Source organism: Rhinopithecus bieti, unplaced genomic scaffold (assembly GCF_001698545.2).
Source record: "Rhinopithecus bieti isolate Rb0 unplaced genomic scaffold, ASM169854v2 scaffold_54331, whole genome shotgun sequence".
NCBI classification, from domain to species: Eukaryota; Metazoa; Chordata; class Mammalia; order Primates; family Cercopithecidae; genus Rhinopithecus; species Rhinopithecus bieti.
The window spans coordinates 732330-751651 of record NW_016821659.1 but is presented as its reverse complement, the minus strand read 5'-3'; the positions used below and the strand labels follow the sequence as shown (position 1 = coordinate 751651).

The 19322-nt window shown below is 48.1% G+C and overlaps 1 protein-coding gene across 5 annotated transcripts in view; it reads right to left on the bottom strand.

Moving 5' to 3' along the window:
• The window catches only part of NCAPH (non-SMC condensin I complex subunit H), a 46699-nt gene that overhangs the window by 23039 nt on the left and 4338 nt on the right, over nucleotides 1–19322 (bottom strand). For 2 of the 5 annotated variants that reach the window (XM_017860473.1, XM_017860478.1), the window contains exons 1-6: nucleotides 15389–15495; nucleotides 8256–8508; nucleotides 8010–8100; nucleotides 7284–7376; nucleotides 6835–6973; nucleotides 5569–5693 (exon numbers count right to left, since the gene is read on the bottom strand). In XM_017860473.1, coding sequence (XP_017715962.1) covers nucleotides 5569–5693; nucleotides 6835–6973; nucleotides 7284–7376; nucleotides 8010–8100; nucleotides 8256–8508; nucleotides 15389–15407 — 720 coding nt within the window. In that variant the 5' untranslated portion in view covers nucleotides 15408–15495. Of the gene's footprint in view, nucleotides 1–5568; nucleotides 5694–6834; nucleotides 6974–7283; nucleotides 7377–8009; nucleotides 8101–8255; nucleotides 8553–15388; nucleotides 15496–19322 lie in introns of those variants that run through there. The other 3 variants (XM_017860474.1, XM_017860476.1, XM_017860477.1) reach the window with 3 other exon arrangements.

Here is a 19322-nt window from a genome sequence, read left to right as displayed (position 1 = left end):
ACAGTATTCATTTCATTTGGCATAAACATACAACAGCCTGTCAATATCAGGCTTAGAGGAAGCAGCCCTACTTGCTGCTCTCTCCTTTTCTCTTTATAATCATGGGAAAGGCTAATGCAGGCCTGGGAAACAGTCCGTTTTCCTCAGGCCCTCAGAATTGAGACTACCTGGTAAGAAAGAAGATGACTACAAAACAGAATTTCCAAACATCCTATACTTAATAATCCCTGATTGATTTGAACATTTCACTATAGAACCAAAAGTAAGAATGACAGTAAAGGCCAGGAGCGGTGGCTCACGTCTGTAATCCCAGCACTTTGGGTACCCCAGGTGGGCAGATCACTTGAGATCAGGAGTTCGAGACTAGCCTGGTCAACATGGTGAAACCCCATCTCTACTAATAATACATAAAAAAGTAGTTGGGTGTGGTGGTGCGTGCCTGTAGTCCCAGCTACATGGGAGGTTGAGGCACGAGAATCGTTTGAACTGGGGAGGCAGAAGTTGCAGTAAGCCAAGATCGTGCCACTGTACTCCAGCCTGGGCCACAAAGCAAGACTCCATCTCAAAAAAAAGACTGACAGTAAGATAAATTCCAGATTATCTAGGAAGGGGAAAAAACAAGAAGAATTGGGGGAGGGAAGGGAAGGTAGAAGGGCTTTCTGGATCCTATGACTAATAAGTAATACCGCTTCCGACGTGTGTAGCATATAACCATGTTTAAAGACCTTGACATAGGCTGGGTGTGATGGCTCACGCCTGTAATCCCAGCACTTTGGGAGGCCAAGGCAGGCGGGATCACGAGGTCAGGAGATCAAGACCATCCTGGCTAACACGGTAAAACCCCGTCTCTACTAAAAATACAAAAAATTAGTCAGATGTGGTGGCAGGTGCCTGTAGTCCCAGCTACTCGGGAGGCTGAGGCAGGACAATGGCATGAACCCAGGAGGTGGAGCTTACAGTGAGCTGAGATCGCGCCACTGCCCTCCAGCCTGGGTGACAGGGCAAGACTCTGTCTCAAAAAAAAAATTAAAAAAAAAAAAAGACCTTAACATAAACAGATTCACTAATATGAAACCCAGATGTGGGTTAGCCAGCATTCCCTGTTTTTACAGTATATGACAGTGAGATTCGTATCTCTTCCCAGGTCACACAGCTAAGGATGGAGGAACCTGGATCTGAGCTTTACATCATCTGCCTGCACATCTGGCATCACCCATGGTTAATGCTGACACACATTTAAGGAAAAAATACAACTCCCTCTCCCCACAAGAGCCAGTCACTCTCGCCTCTCCCCTCCCTTTTAGGCCTCATTCTCAGTGACTCTCCTTCCTCTGGCCCCTCCCTGCCCGTGCACAGTAATGCCCCGCTCACCTCACCACTCAGAGTGGGCATAGCAAGGCCCCATTTCCCTAGCCCCTGCACACTCAGTCTTACCACTGTCGTCGCTATAAGAACACTGGCATTCATCTCACTGTGTTTATCTGGCTTATTAATTAATTACACAAAAAGACCCAAGACACCCACAGTTCTGCATTTCTTGGACTCTAAGATCTATCCCCACCACGGCCCCCATCTCCCATTCCTCCTCAAAAACTGGTATTTCCTCAGGGCCCTCTAGATTCAGTCATTAGCAAAATTCTATGGCCCACTTAGTTCCTGAGGATTCTCTCCACCCACTTGTTCTCATTTATGTGTTCTCAATTGGGTTCTCATTTCCCTCTCGAGGGGTGAAAACTGTTTCCTGGAGGCAAGGTGGAAAACAATCTTAGATATTACAGTAATGTTTGCCTATCCAAACCCTACCCTGTCCGACACAACCTGATTCCTTCATATTTCATTTCAAGGGGAAGGAGTAGGCACAAAATGTCTAAAAGGGTCTGAAGGGGCAAAAGTGATAAAAAACAGGCTGAGGGGCACTGCTCCAATTGAGACATGGTGCCAGCCTGAGGATATGCTTTCCCTGCAGGCCTCTGCAGTGGCTGCTTTCTCTTCACAGCCCTCAAACCAGTGGCCTACAGGTGGGTTAGGTGATTGCAGCATCCAACTCTCCCCCCTCCCAATTTCTGATGCCCCCAGCTCTGAGTATCACATCCGCCTTCGCCACTGTCTGCCCATCTGCGCGGGAGTCATTTTCCGACTCCCCCAGGTCACAACCTGCCCTTCTTCTCGGAAGATCTTAGTATTAGTTCATGGCTCATTACCAGTCTCCAAATTTACTCCTGGTGTAGCTCTTACTGATTTCAATATTCATATGTTTTGTTTCTTTTTTTTTTTTTGAGACGGAGTCTTGCTCTGTCACCCAGGCTGGAGTGCAGTGGCCGGATCTCAGCTCACTGCAAGCTCCGCCTCCCGGGTTTACGCCATTCTCCTGCCTCAGCCTCCCGAGTAGCTGGGACTACAGGCGCCCGCCACCTCGCCCGGCTAGTTTTTTGTATTTTTTAGTAGAGACGGGGTTTCACCGTGTTAGCCAGGATGGTCTCGATCTCCTGACCTTGTGATCCGCCCGTCTCGGCCTCCCAAAGTGCTGGGATTACAGGCTTGAGCCACCGCGCCCGGCCTTCAATATTCATATGTTGATCCATCTAGTACACTGCCTCTTGGTTGATATCCTCTCCTTCAATGGTCGCCTTCATCCTAAGCAACCCAGGACTCCAAGACAGCCTAGTAAGACCCCCACCCCACCTCCGCCATTTGTTCCCTCGCCTGTTCTGAGTTGAGTCATTAACCATGACTGCAATCTCTCCATATGTTCAATTCTAAGGGTCCCTCTTTGACAATGACCTCCTACATTTCCAGCTCACCCCTTCTTGTCCCCAACACCAAGAAGTCTTTCACCCCACCAGGCCTACACTCTACTGATTATATTACTTTCCACTGCCCCTCATTCCCCTCTCTTCCCAGGTAACATTCCCTACACAGTGGATGCGACCATGCCTTTACACACGCTCTCACTGCCAATGCCCCTTTCCAGCTGTGTCCGTTCACCCAGCTCAACAGGATCCCGTATGAAACTCAACTTTCTGCCTACTCCATGACTGTACCCACACAGGTATTCACGGCTGGAGAAACAAAATCATGCTGACGGACCTCACTTTAAATCCATCTGCCACCACCCTCAGGTAGACCCTAAGTTGTCTGACAGTCACACTGTATCTCCTTAGTCCATTCACTCACTCACCTCCTACAGGACTCTCTCCTACCCTTTCCCTCACACCCCCAGGGCCTTCCTCCCCCATCCTCACTGTAAGCTGATGACCTGGCTTCCTGTTTTAAGACAGTATCCAGAAGGATCCGCCATGAGTGCACCCAAACAACATCCCTGTCAGTCAAGCCCAACCTGTGCTGTCCATTCCCTTCCCTCTCACCTGAGCAAGGACATCACCCTGGCAATTCTCCTTTCTGCTGCATCATCAATAATCCCTTCTCCACTAGACTGCTGCCATCAACAGAACATGCTGTCATTTCTTCCATTTAAAAACAAAATCAAAACTCTTGGCCTGGCCAGGCGTGGTGGCTCAAGCCTGTAATCCCAGCACTTCGGGAGGCCGAGACGGGTGGATCACGAGGTCAGGAGATCAAGACCATCCTGGCTAACGTGGTGAAACTCTGTCTCTACTAAAAAAAAAAAAATACAAAAAAACTAGCCGGGCGAGATGGCGGGCGACCTGTAGTCCCAGGTTACTCGGCGCGAGGCTGAGGCAGGAGAATGGCGTAAACCCGGGAGGGCGGAGCTTGCAGTGAGCTTGAGATCCAGACCAGCTGCACTCCAGCCTGGGTGACAGAGCGAGACTCCGTCTCAAAAAAAAAAAAGAAAAAAAAAAAAAAAAAACTCTTGGCCTTACCTTTCCCTCCATTTGCGTATCCCAGTACTCTGCTCCAAATTATAGCAAAACTCTTCAAAACAACTGCCTATATTCAAGTGTTTTCAGTCCTTTCCTCCCATTTATCATAAAAAATTTAAAATCCATAAGAACGTTGAAACAGTCATGTAAATCTCTGTAAAACTTCGACTTAGATTCCCCCATGGGTGGCATTTTGTGTATGTTTTCACTTTCTATACATAATATCTCTCTCTCTCCCCGCACCCCAGAGTTTTTTGACAGTAATCCTCATGACACTTCACCATGTGGCAGTTACTAAGCTACTGCCTCTCAGCTCTAAGCCTACCCTCTCTCCTCGGCTGTGATGCGGAAACTGGGACATTCAGCTTTGCCAGCTGCTGCCTGTTAGGCTCTACCAAGAAGGGGCACTAGAGGGAGACTGCAGGCTCCGAGGGGAAGAAGGCACTTGCTCCTCTCTGTAGGTTGCATGTTAGGAGAGCATCACCCAGCAGTGTTCCAGCCCAGCTGCAGCAGGGCTCACCTGTAGCAGCAGCTGAACCCCATATGCAGATTTTCACTCACAGAACCAGCCTTATTAAGACACCAGCACCAGCCAGCATGCCCCCACTCCAGGGTCTGGGTCCTGGACACACAATCCCCTCCCCCAAACTCAGGGACACTAGCACTGGCCAAGCCCTTCCCTGGAGGTCTGAGCTTGAGGTCCAGAGGGCCCCCCTCCAAGCTCATTAGTGGCCTCAGGTTGCCACATTTGGCATGGTTGACCATTCCCCACTCCCTGAAATATCTTCCCATTTGAATACCACGCTCTTCTGGTATTCCTCCTACCTACTGGATGTTTCTTCAGCTCTCTGAACTCCTAACATTGGGGAAAAGGAACTCCCAGTCTTTCTCCCACATACACTCATGTCCTTGGTGACCAATTCCAGTTTTGTGACCTTAATTGCCATTTATGAATGTTGTGGAGGTAAGAGACAGAAGTAATCTAGTCTATTGCTAGTGGGAGAGTAAATTAGTACCTTTTTTGGAGGGCAACTTAAAATCCACGTCTCAGAATTTTCTTATATTCTCCCATGCGAGTGCAAAGATAATACGTATTAGAATACTCACTGAAACAATGTTTTTAATTGCAAAATTAAAAAATAAAATTGTAGTAACACCTGTTTGCTTTAAATTAACTGTGCTAATTATAAATGAGGCCTCCAGTACCATCTGTTTAAGCAGATTCCTTAGGATTTGCTAGATAGATGATTTAAAGCTAGGATTCTGGAGTTAGACCACTTAGCTTCAACTCCTAGCTCACTCACTAGATGTGTCGTTTTGGGCAAGTCATTGTGCCTCAGTTACCCCTTCATAAAATGACACAAGAATGTTGTGCGGATGAGTTAACACAGGTTACAGGTTTAAGGAAGCATATGGTGCTCACCATGTGCATATTAAATGTTACCTAACGTAACCACTGCTACATTTACTAGGAAATAAAATTAATTTTTTATCAATTAGATTTCTCAGCAATTTGCAGTCTCTTAATCATTCTGAAACACTGAGGGACTCACTTTTAGTCTTTACTGTCAAGTTAAAGGATGATAATGCAGAGATATCAGTTGAATGTTTTACTCCCTTGAGGCTTAAATGGGCACATACCAGCAAGGCAGCCTTAGCCCTGCCAAGTCTCGGCCCCTAAGGTTCTGAATTAGTCAGAAACCACAGTGCGCACACGGTTCCCCACCTCACACTTCCGATCTGCTTCGGAGACATTGAGGTTGTTTACATTCTGCTCGATGGTTCTGTGTAACAGCTTCTTCTTTGGCTTTGGGGCCTTTTTGGTTGTTCCCATTTCAGTCGCACTTCCATCTAAAAGGAGAAATACAACTGTGTACTGCAAGGGCTGCTTTGAAGCATGTGATGAACTTACTAACTCAAGTTCTTCAAAACCTGAAAGAATGGTTGTAATTTAAACATGTGAGGCCGGGTGTGGTGGCCCATGCCTGTAATCCTAGCACTTTGGGAGGCTCAGGCAGACAGATCGCTTGAGCTCAGGAGTTCGAGACCAGCCTGGCCAACATAACGAAACCCTATCTCTACAAAACAGTACAAAAATTAGCCGGGCATGGAGATGCCCACCTGTAGTCCCAGCTACTTGGGGTGCTGAGGCAGGAGGATCGCTTGAACTCGGGAGCCAGAGGCTTCCATGAGCCAAGATTACACCACTGCATGCCAGCCTGGGTGACAAAGTGAGCCTCGTCTCAAAAAAAAAAAAAAAAATTAAATTAAAAAAACAAAACAAAACAAAAAAACCCAACCAAACAAAAAAACATGCAGTTCTCTCAAAACATCAGGCATATTTAATCTGCAACTTATGGAGAAACCAAACTATAAGATTTGGCTTCTCATGCAAGTCCATTTCCAAAGACTCCCAGATGAGAAGTTCCTCACTTGGTGATGTTTACTCGACCTGGCATAAATAAAATATAAACGCTTTGATAAGGCCCTTCTCTTTTTCTAGGAAATATAACTTCAGTGTTTGAGTATCTTCTCATGTAAGACCATATATGGTTCTAAAAATGTCCTGTTTTCAATAAAATGAGATCACTGATTTCTTGTGACCTTCTTCTAGTATATTACTCAAATAACTACCTGGTATGCCCTAAAAAAAAGCCACTTAAGGCTGGGCGCGGTGGCTCAAGCCTGTAATCCCAGCACTTTGGGAGGCCGAGATGGGCGGATCATGAGGTCAGGAGATCAAGACCATCCTGGCTAACACTGTGAAACCCCGTCTCTACTAAAAAATACAAAAAACTAGCCAGGCGACGTGGCGGGCGCCTGTAGTCCCAGCTACTCGGGAAGCTGAGGCAGGAGAATGGCGTGAACCCGGGAAGCGGAGCTTGCAGTGAGCTGAGATCCGGCCACTGCACTCCAGCCCGGGCGGCAGAGTGAGACTCCGTCTCAAAAAAAAAAAAAAAAGCCACTTAAATCCAGATCCCTAGCCACCTACCTGCAACATGGCCTTCCACTTCTTCCAAAGACGGTGCATCTTTGCCCAGCCCCCCAAGGACTCTGTATACATCGGCATGGACGGCATCCACGCGTACGGCATAGATCTTAGTGCTGGCATCCAGAGTACCTGCAGCCACCTAGTCAATCAGAGCTGCACTCACAAAGATGCACAAAAAAGAACTTCTCAACAGGTAAAACACAGCAAGCTTCACAAAATATTTACTTGCCCCAAGGAAACAATGACAAAGATCCCTCTATGACTGATAGGGAATAAACAGAACATATATTCTGTCTGTATTTCATCAGTTTAGGAAAAGAAAGTAAATTAACTAACATAACATCTAAATGAGAAGTCTCTCGTGTATTTGCAGAATTCAACTGTGTTATGCCAAATAGTAGAAATTATCATTTAATTCAGATGCGAGAGAAAGTGGACATTCTTCTTACTTTAAAGTTGGTTGGTTCGGTGTCTTTCTGTTTAAGAATCTCTGACATAAAATCAATCAAGTGCAAACCAAAAGCATTCTTGGTAGTGATTTTCTGAAAACAGAAAATTGCAGAAAGGACTGTTATTTATAGCCTAGGCTCATGTAAATAATGCTGCTTTGAACAGAGGAAGCTAAGTCTTTATATAGGAATACCCACATATTGTCACTGATCTCTTTTCCCAAAAACACTTGTCAAGAGCCAAATCCTCACAGGCATGTCCTCATGTTCAAGGCTAGGGAATGATGGCACAAACTTCCTGAATGCTCAGTGTGTACAGGCCCTGCTCTAAGCACTGCACACAAAGGGACTCACCCTCCAAACAACTTCATGAGGCAGGCACTACCCTCATTCTCCAGAGGACACGGAAGCAAAATGGTTGGGTGGCTCCCACACAGCTTAGAGCATGTAGCCTCCAACTCAGGCTAGCTCCAGAACTCTACTGTTCACTCAAGCGCCATGCTGCCTTTCTAGATACACAGCAGATAGCAGGCAGCCTCTCAGGAGGTGCACCACGGGTCTAGAGGAAACAGTAAAACCACCAGCACTTCTGGTGGAAACCACCAGCACTAAGATGACTCACTGGAGAATCATCATCGATTGTGCATTCTCTACAGAAACAAGATAGCTGGATTGCCCCTATGATCAAGGGATCACATCTTCAGTAATAAACCAGCAGATACTCACATTTTCAGTGGACAGTTTGATACAGGTGGAGTAATGTTCTGTAATCTGCGTGTTTGTAAACTTAGGCATAGTAGCTGAAACATCAATAATCCTAAATGGAAAACAAAAACAAACAACTCTGGCAAGAATCCATGATAGTTTAAACTTTCAAAACCTAGACCCATGAAGTTTTGTGGAGATGCCTGGACCTACGCAGCCCACATCAAGGCGGCTGCCTCAAGGAGAGCCAGCCCACAAGCCCCTCACCTGCTGGAGGGGGAGGCCAACAAGCGAGGTGAGTCGGTGCTGAACTGCAGATCAAAGACCCTCGACCGCCTCCGCTGCAGCCGCTCCTTCTCATCGTCATTCTGAGGAAAGTCTTCGAGGACTGGGGTGCCAGGAACATTGAGAGGCGCCTTCCTGGGCAGGGGCAGCGGGAACACCCGCTCTGAAGGGGAGGAGGCACTGTGGGGGTGTCCTCGGGTCTCTGAAGAAGAGTTATTCATTGTGGCTGGCAGTGCTGGAACAAAATTCTTGCTCAAGAAACCTTCAAGAGAACATTTCCTATATCCAAAGAAGACATGAGCCCGTCACAGGGCTGGAGGTTCAGCACACACTCTCCACAAAGATCTTCTCCAACTCTAATACTTAATGGCTAGAACCTCTGGAGTTTGGGTTTCTTGGAGATGCGGGGGGAGGCCATAGGTTTCTGATGCTTCTTTGCTAATTTGGGACAAATAATCTGCTCTGCAGCTGTTGTGAATGCAAGTACTGCACGGATATAAAGATGGATGATAAGCTCACAAACTGGACAACAGACACATATAACCCATCATCAGGTACGCAAGAGACAGATGCTGAGATAAGGGTGAGGTAAGGGCTACAGGGTCAGACAAGCTGGGCTCGGATCCCAGCTCCTCCACAGCTTGGCAAGCAGAGAAAAAAACAACATAAACATGTAAAACAAATCGAAAGTTCCAAAGAATCATCCAATTACTTGCTAACTACAAAGGGAAAAATGTCTTTTACAACAAAAACTCTACCAGTTGCCACATTAACCAGTCAAATGTAGCCTCACTAAAAATCAATCCGAAAGTTACTCATCTCTTCACGTGACACAATGTGAAATTCACAGCATCACCCAGGAAATATTTCCACCGAACACGTTTAACGTAAATTTAACCAACGAACTTTAGATCTTTAACTTCTGGTTTATGAGAAATACAAGGGGTCGAGGAACAAGTTAAATGATATCACAAGGAAACACTCAGACAAATCTAGAATGCAGGACAGTTTTCAAGAAAACTGACTTAGTCTCTTAATTTAAAAGACAACAACCAAAAAAAAAAGGCTGGACATGGTAGCTCATGCCTGTAATCCTAGCCCTTTGGGTGGCGGAGGTGGAAGGATCCCTTGAGGCCAGGAGTTAAGAAACGGCCTGGGCTACTGGGCGCGGTGGCTGACGCCTGTAATCCCAGCAGTTTGGGAGGCCGAGGCAGGCAGATCACCTGAGGTCAGGAGTTAGAGACCAGCTGGCCGATATGGTGAAACCCCGTCTCTACTAAAATACAAAAGTTAGCTGGGCATGAGGGTGAGCGTCTGTAATCCCAGCTACTCAGGAGGCTGAGGTGAGGTAATCGCTTGAACTCAAGGGAGGCGGAGGTTGCACTGAGCCAAGACTGTACCATAGGGCCGGGCGCGGTGGCTCAAGCCTGTAATCCCAGNCGGTGGCTGACGCCTGTAATCCCAGCAGTTTGGGAGGCCGAGGCAGGCAGATCACCTGAGGTCAGGAGTTAGAGACCAGCTGGCCGATATGGTGAAACCCCGTCTCTACTAAAAATACAAAAGTTAGCTGGGCATGAGGGTGAGCGTCTGTAATCCCAGCTACTCAGGAGGCTGAGGTGAGGTAATCGCTTGAACTCAAGGGAGGCGGAGGTTGCACTGAGCCAAGACTGTACCATAGGGCCGGGCGCGGTGGCTCAAGCCTGTAATCCCAGCACTTTGGGAGGCCGAGACAGGCGGATCACGAGGTCAGGAGATCAAGACCATCCTGGCTAACATGGTGAAACCCCGTCTCTACTAAAATACAAAAAACTAGCCGGGCGACCTGGCGGGCGCCTGTAGTCCCAGCTACTCGGGAGGCTGAGGCAGGAGAATGGCGTGAACCCGGGAGGCGGAGCTTGCAGTGAGCTGAGATCCGGCCACTGCACTCCAGCCTGGGCGACAAAGCAAGACTCCGTCTCAAAAAAAAAAAAAAAAAAAAGACTGTGCCATTGCACTCCAACGTGGGCAACAAGAACGAAACTCTGTCTCAAAAAAAACAAAAACAAAAACAAAAAAACAGATGCTTATTAGTATTAGTCATCCAACTGGGTTAGACAGGTGGATATCTAATCCCAGAGTTTAGGGAAAGTTCCAGGTGAGATACACACACTGGGAAGTCATCAGCATGTAGAGGGTATTCAGAGCCATAACACTAGATGAGATCACTAAATAACTGAGTAGAGAGAACACTTTAAAGGTTTGAAGAGCAAGAAAGCACTTTGGGAGGTTGAGGCAGGCGGATCACATGAGGTCAGGGGTTCGAGACCAGCCCAGCCAACATGGTGAAACCCCGTCTCTACTAAAAATACAAAAATTAGCTGAGTGTGGTGGTGGGCACCTGTAATCTCAGCTACTCAGGAGGCTGAGGCAGGAAAATCGCTTGAATCCAGGAGGCGGTGGCTGTAGTGAGCCCAGATCGCACAACTACACTCTAGCCTGGGCAACAGTGAGACTCCATCACAAAAAATAAATAAAGAGCAGGGAAGAAGGAGAAACCAGCAAAAGAGCTGGGAAATGCGCAACTAGTGAGGTGGGGAGAAAATCAGGAGAATGTGGCATTCTAAAAGCCAGGTGAAGAAAGTAATTTTAGGGGAGAAGGATGTGATAAACTATGTAGACAAGGACTGAGAACCGATCATTGGATTTAGAACCTAGGGTTACTGGTGATCTTGATTAAAAACAGTTTTCTTAGAGTAGTAAGAGAGAAAGCTGAACTAGAGTGGTTCAAGAGAAGATGGGAGAAGAGAAACTGGAGACAGCAAACAGTGACAAGGTGTTCAAGGACTTCTTCTTTTTTTTCCCCCCCCGAGACAGAGTCTTGCTTCGTCACCCAGGCTGGAGTGCAGTGGCGGGATCTCAGCTCACTGTAACCTCCACCTCCAGGGTTCTAGAGATTCTCTTGCCTCAGCCTCCTGAGTAGCTGGGACTACAGGTACATGCCACCATGCCTGGCTAATTTTTTGTATTTTTAATAAAGATGGAGTTTCACCATGTTAGCCAGGCTGGTCTCGAACTCCTGACCCCGTGATCTGCCTGTCTTGGCTTCCCAGAGTGCTGGGATTACAGGCGTGAGCCACCGCACCCAGCCCAAGGACTTCTACTATAAAAGGGAGGAGAGAGATGAGAGGGTGAGAGTTGAAAGGGAAGTGAGGAATTTTTAAGACAGAAAAAAACAAAACAAAACAAACCTCAGCATGGTAGAAAGAATGAAGCAAAGTGATTGTATTTGTTTTCTATGGCTGCTGTCACAAATGACCACAAGCCTAGCAGTTTAAACAACACACATGTATATGTGTTCTCTTGCAGTTGTGGAGAGTTACATTCATTCTGGAGGCTTTGAGGGGAGGATCTGTTCCCTGCCTTTTGCAGCTTCACAGCTGCCTACATTCCTGGGCTCACTGTCCACCCCATCACTCTAACCTCGTGTTCTGTCATCACATGTGCTCTCACTCTGACCCGACTACCTTCCTCTTATAAGGACTACTGTGATTAAACGGGGCCCACTCAGATGATCCACGATAATCTCCCCTTCTCAAGAGCCTTAATCACATGTGCAAAGTCCCTTTTACCATGTAAGATAACATATTCACAGATTCTGGAAACCTTCAGGGGAAGTGTTATTCAGCCTAGCACAGTGACCATCCAAAATAAAAGGTAAAATTTGCTGAACAACATACTCAAGTAGGTAAAGGGGTTGCCTTTGTAGAGAACACAGAGAGCCCATCCTCAGCAACAGGAGGAAAGACAGAGGCACAGGCACAGATGCAGGTAGGGAGCAGGTGCAATGGCAGACTTGGGGATGTTCCCTTTTGTTTGCTTTTTTTTTTCCCCCAGTAAAATAAAAACAAGGCTGGGTGCAGTGGCTCACGCCTGTAATCCTAGCACTTTGGAGGCCAAGGTGAGATGATCACTTGAGGTCAGGAGCTCGAAACCAGCCTGGCCAACATGGCAAAACCCCATCTCCACTAAAAATACAAAAATTAGCCAGGTGTGGTGGCGCATGTCTGTAGTCCCAGCTACTCGGGAGGCTGAGGCAGGAGAATTGCTTGAGCCTGGGGGGCAAAGGTTGCAGTAAGCCAAGATCCAGCCACTCCACTCCAGCCTGGGAGACAGAGCAAGGCTCTGTCTCAAAAAACAAAAAAAAAGGCCGGGCGCGGTGGCTCAAGCCTGTAATCCCAGCACTTTGGGAGGCTGAGACGGGCGGATCACGAGGTCAGGAGATTGAGACCATCCTGGCTAACCCAGTGAAACCCCGTCTCTACTAAAAATACAAAAAACTAGCCGGGCGACGTGGCGGGCGCCTGTAGTCCCAGCTACTCGGGAAGCTGAGGCAGGAGAATGGCGTAAACCCGGGAGGCGGAGCTTGCAGTGAGCTGAGATCTGGCCACTGCACTCCAGCCCGGGCGACAGAGCAAGACTCCGTCTCAAAAAAAAAAAAAAAAAAAAAGAAAACAAACAAACAAAAAAAAGATCATTGGAGTCAGAGAACGAGAGAGTGAATTAGAAAGATATAGGTGTATTGAGAAGTCGGGTACTTTGCCAGGCATCTGTGGTTCCAGCTACTCAGGAGGTTGACTTTGCTTGCGCTCAGTGAGACTGCAGTGAGCTAGGACAGGACCTGTGAATAGCCATGCACTCCAGCCTGGGCAACACAGCAAGATCCTGTCTCTAAAAAATAATAGGCCAGGCAAGGTGGCTCACACCTGTAATCCCAGCACTTTGGGAGGCTGAGGCAGGCAGATCACGAGGTCAGGAGATCGAGACCATCCTGGCTAACACAGTGAAACCCCGTCTCTACTAAAAATACAAAAAATTAGTCAGGCGTGGTGGCGGGAGCCTGTTGTCCCAGCTACTCGGGAGGCTGAGGCAGGAGAATAGTGTGCACCTGGGAGGCGGAGCTTGCAGTGAACCAAGATCGTGCCACTGCACTCCAGCCTGGGCGACAGAGCAAGACTCCATACCAAAAAAAAAAAAATTATAATTTGTAACAAGTGGAATACTTAAAATTAAGATGAGAGAGTAGTGCACCTATCGGTAATGACAAGGTCTACGGTATGGCTATGGTAGTGAGTGAGTGGTTATGGCCTACTTACTTTACTATGGTAGAGTAAGAGACAAGATCACAGAGAGATGAACAGACTGAGAGACCTTAGGGAAAGTTTCCAGGTGTAAGAACCAGAAGGCCTGGCTTCAACTCCTGCTCTGTTGTTTACTAGCTAGTGAAATTTACACAAGTAAATGCTCTAAGAATTTGTTTCATCCCCCAAATGGAAATAAGAATTTAGACCACGACTGGTTCAGAATTGATGATACAAAGGAAAAAATAATGTACAACATATTTAATAGGAATATATTAAAAATAGTGATACACAATAAACACAAAATGGTTGCCCATGGGAGGGAAGACGGCGTGGTGAATAGGGATAAAAGGGAATAAATAAAATATAAGAACCTCATATGTACTCTAATGGCTTCCCATAAGCTGAACAGTATGATTAACATAACTCTCACCTGGGGTCAAAACAAACAAAGTAAAAACAAGAAGGGAGGAGGCCAAGAGACATTTTTAGAAACAGAATCAAGAGGACTTGTGAGGACAGTATTTGGACATGAGCACAGTAGGCTACAGGCTAAGGAAGGAAGCTGGACCCTGGGACAGGATACCTTAACAGAAATAGGAAGCACTGAAGGAGAACCTTGTCTAAGAGAGAAACTAAACTTGGAATTCGAGGCATGCTTTAATTCTCCAAATCATCTTCCCGTGGTTTCTCTCCTTGCCTTTGACATGCATCCATTCAACCGATGGTTACTGAGCTCAGACGCTTCCTATGTTTACTTCCTCATTTCCCACTCATTTTTCAACCCACTCTGGTCTAGTTTCTATTCCAACTTCCTAAGAACTATCTTTTCGTGATCTTCTACAACTTCCATGTTGCCAAACCCTACGGTCATTTTCTGGCCTTTCTCTTGGAATTCAGCAGTATTTGAAACAGCTGACAGTTCCTTCCTTGTTGAAACACTCTTGGCTTCTTCCTATACCACTGTCTTTTGAGTTTTTCCAGCTCATCCTTCTCTATCCAGCTGCTAAATGTTGATCCTAGATGTGCATGGCCTTCCTAGTGTTCTCACCTGTTCCCATGGTTTTACGGTCTATATGATAATGGTATCCAAATTTATTTCTCAGTCCATGGGCCACTTGACTGCGTGGTCCATATAACTCCCCGAGAGCCAAATTCTCATCTAAGCGATTATAGACCCCTTCACCTGAGTCTCTCTCCCATAAGTCACACATACCATGTCCAAAATGTACCTCAATTTCCCAATCTCTTACCCAAGGCCTCCAGACCCTGCCTAGGTGTCAGGCCTCACTCAGCTTGGTCACAACGTTCTGGTCAGGTCCTAGGCCAGGCCAGCTCTTCCCTGACTCATTTTTGTACTTGCTCCTTCTGCCTCAAACACGTGCCCTAGGATCTGCCTAAAGATCTTCCCTGACCTCCTAGCGGAGCCACCCCCACTCTGCTATACTCAACCACAGCACTCAGCCTCATCTGTAATGATTCCTTTTGTTTACTGTCTGTCTCCCCGACTCCAACAGCATAGAGATATGATCAGTTCTGTTCGCACAACGGGAGAGCTCAGTACTTTTGAACAGATGCAAAATAAACGCATGCATGCTAAGCATACATTGGTAACCACACCGCTTCCAAGGCCCTGAAAATACCGTCTATTCCAAGAAAACCACCATTGTAACGGAGAGACGCCGAGCATGCCTTAGCAGCCCCGGGAGGAGGCCGCCCCACCGCCCGCGGGGGACTGAGGAGCGTGGGCCGGGCCCGCGCGCGCGCTGCGACGCCGTCCGAAGCCGCTTTCTGATTGGCTGAGCGCACAAGGCCAGCCCGCCCAGCGCCGGCCCTCCCCTCCCCCCGCACCTGCATCTGCAGTCGGCCGCAGGGCCAAGACCCGGGCTGAGCATATCCTCTCTCTCCCCGCCCAGGCGAGCCCGCCAGCCCTTCCCGCCCGAAGTACTGCTTCGCTCGGGGCCCTTCCCGCCGCGCCTCCCGACGGCCCAGCCTCACCTGGGCCGGGAGGTCCCATCCCGCTTTGGCGTCTCCTGAGCTGGTTTTAAATCGCGCGCGTCGAGACGCCTGAGCGTCGTAACGGCCGCGTGACGTCACCGGCGGGCGGGGCCAGCAGCGCGCCTGCGCAGACCACCTCGGGCCTCCGCGGGCGGCGCCAGGGTGAGGAGATCCGGGTAGAGGACCACGTCTGATTGGGCTCTTGGGGTCTGTGGACCCCCTGAAATAGGGTGAAAACCCATTCCTTTCGAGCACTAGGTGCAGGACTGGGCTTTTGGCCCAGCGTCGAGCAGGACAAGCAAAGCCCGTCTTTCGTGGAATATACTTTTTCTTTTTTTCTTTTTTGAAACTAAGTCTAGCTCTTGACCCCCAGGCTGGAGTGCAATGGCGCGATCTCGGCTCACTGCAACCTCCGCCTCCCGGGTTCAAGCGATTCTCCTGCCTCAGCCCCCCGAGTAGCTGGGACTACAGGCGCCCGCCACCACGCCCGGCCAATTTTTGTACTTTTAGTAGAGACAGGGTTTCACCCTATTGGCCAGGCTGGTCTCGAACTCCTGACCTCAGGTGATCCGCCCGCCTCGGCCTCCCGAAGTGCTGGGATTACAGGCGTGAGCCACTGCGCTCAGCCCGTGGAATTTACTTTCTAATGGGGAGGCAGATGATCGAGAAGACAAGACCTGTGCTGTGTAGGCAGCAAAACGCTGAAAACCTGGGAGGAAAGGGACGGAGGGGAGCGGGAGACTACATGGGAACGAGGAGCGGTCCAGGTGGGGAAGAACTGATGCAAAAATGCTATATATACATTTAATATAGTACAAAATGTACATTTAATATAGTATAAAATATAAGATGAAGGCCATCATTTTATTCAGATTCTTGTGAATAGATACCTGGAAACACCCTTCAAAAAAAATAAAGGTCGAAAAAGCAAAATAAGCACAAAATGCCATCTGTCCTTTCAGTTTCATCTAACCCTAAGTATTGAATTATGGGAGTAAAGGCCAGGGTCATTCCCTGGAATATCCCTAGCACATCCTAGAATTTCTTGTAACTCTCATCATATCTGGCATTTTATAGTGTTTCTCTTCAAGGGCACTATTGGCATTCAGGGTGAAACAATTCTTGGCATGATAGGATGTTTGCCCTCTTTGTGAGCTCTTAAGCCTCCCTGACACCATTTGCCCGCTAAATGCCATCAGTGCTCTCAGTCATTTTGGCAATCAAAAAGTGCCACCCTTTGTTGAAAACCACTTTTTTTTTTTTTTTTTTTTGAGACAGTCTTGCTTTGTTGCCCAGGCTGGAGTACAATGGCATGATCTGAGCTCACTGCAATCTCCACCTCCCGGGTTCAAGCGATTCTCCTGCCTCAGCCTCCTGAATAGCTAGGATTACAGGCACCCGCCACCATGCCCGACTAATTTTTGTATTTTTAGTACAGATGGGGTTTCACCATGTTGGTCAGGCTGGTCTCGAACTCCTGACCTAAGGTGATTCACCCACCTTGGCCTCTCAAAGTGCTGGGATTATAGGCGTGAGCCACTGCACCTGGCTGAAAACCACTTTTTAAGCCTATCTGTTGTTATAAACTTGTTCTTCTAGTGAACACCTTCAGATCTTCAGTGTAAAGCTGTATGGGTTAGAGAAAACGGGTTGACACTGTTCATCTCAGCAAATGATAACATCAGCCATCCAAGAACCCAAATCGGCACCCAGGAGTCATCCTGGGGGGCCCCTCCCTGGGAGGGCCTCTCCCCACGCATGCCATTATCAAGCAAGCTATTTTCACCTCCTAAAAATCGTCAATCCTGCCTTTCTCCTTCCATCCGCATTACCTTCTCACTGGCCTGCTCTGGCCCCCCATCAGGCCCTGAGTAGTATATGAGGAGTCCAAATCTGAGCTGTCACTCCCACTTGTCCCCCACCACTTCCTCCCGGAAGTATAACCCTTCAGGGGTTCCACTGCCCTGGGAACTTCTAATCGTCCTACGAGGCCATGGAAGGGTCTTCCTGCCCCCCTCCCACCCCTGCAGCCTCTCCAGCCTCCTCAGGGACCTTGCTCCCCTTGCTCCCTGCCCTCCAGCTGCCCTGGCCTTTTTTCAGATTCCCCTCATCACGCCTGCTCCTACCTCCAGGCCTCAGGATCCTCTTCATCCCCATCTTCACCCCTGTAGCTCCAGTCAGGTTTCCACTCCCCTCAGGTTCCTCAAGGAGGCCTTCCCTGATACACACAACTCTCCATACTGGAGGCTTCAAGAGAACTTCTCACAGCTGCAATTTTCCATGTACTAGGGTGATGATTTCATGTCTGTCTCCTACATAGACTGTCAGCTCCATGAAGATGAAGCCGTATCTGCTCACTATGGTTTTCCCACGGCCTGGTGCTGGCCCTGGACACCGCAAGTACTTAAATATGTATTCAGTGAGTACAGCTGGAAGACAATTTTAAATCCTGGGTTGGGCACATTAACCTCTCTGGACCCCATTTTCTTCCCCATCTATAAAATGGGGAAGGCAGTATCCCCTTCACTGGACTTGCTCAGTATACGCTAGGGTCCCTGTCATCTCCCTCACTTGTTCTCTCTGCTGAATGCATCTGAGGGCGGACACTGGGACAAGTGTGATCCTCTGGATTCCATGTGTACACTAAGAGCAGCAAGGGTTGGGAGGTGAAGAACAGCTTGGAAGCCCTGGTGGAGGAAAGCTACCAGGTGACCCACTAGGTGAGCCTTGAGGCTGTTCTGTGGGGATAATGGAGCCGCCTGAGCCGCTTCCAGCTTCATGTGCAGGAAGGCAAAGCCAGCTCCATGCCCAGTGTCTCTCTGGGCCACGGCTGCCTCGTGAGGGCAGGTCTTCCACCTCCTGCTCTGAATGCCATCTTTGTTTTGTTTTTAGGGCTATGAAGGATGCCAAACGAGTGATTTGGCCGGGCGCGGTGGCTCACGCCTGTAATCCCAGCACTTTGGGAGGCTTAGGCGGGCAGATCACGAGTTCAGGAGATCAAGACCATCCTGGCTAACCCGGTGAAACCCCATCTCTACTAAAAATACACACACAAACACACACACACAAAATAGCCGGGCGTGGTGGCAGGCGCCTGTAGTCCCAGCTACTTGGGAGGCTGAGGCAGGAGAATGGCATGAACCTGGGAGGCGGAGCTTGAAGTGAGCCAACATTGTGCCACTGTACTCCAGCCTGGGTGACAGAGCAAGACTCTTGTCTTAAAAAAAAAAAAAAAAAAAAAGTGAACGATTTATCACTGATATCAGTGGTGTACAAAGCTCAATACCACTGCTTGTGCAAAAGTAAAGTAGTTAAGTTCCTCCACTACTCCTAGGCTGCCAGAAAGCAGAGCTAGTGTTGTCTCCCTTCCCCACCCCATTTTATTCTTCATGGAGATTCTACTTCCCTCAAATAAATGGGAAACTGCCTTAGTTTAGGTGAACAATAGTGTTATCCACTGGCTACCTGAACAAGCAATCTTTTGACTTCAAATGTGCCCTGACCTTCCAGCCTGCAGCTGGCTTGTATAATGATGTAGTCTGTGATAGAAACCATCAAGTCACTGGGACTCAGTGGGCACGTAGTTGAAATGGCTTTGCGTTCATTTTGGCCTCTAAAGCAAATGCTTTTTTTTTTTTTTTTTTTTTAATTTGAGATGGTGTTTTGCTTTGTTGCCCAGGCTGGAGTGCAATGGCGCAATCTCAGCTCACTGCAGCCTCTGCCTCTTGGGTTCAAGTGATTCTCCTGCCTCCGTCTCCCGAGTAGCTGGGATTACAGGCGCCTGCCACCACGCCCAGCTAATTTTGTATTTTTAGTAGAGACAGAATTTCTCCATGTTGGTCAGGCTGGTCTTGAACTTCCAACCTCAGGTGATCCACCCACCTCAGCCTCCCAAAGTGTTGGGATTACAGGTGTGAGCAAGCCACTGTGCCCA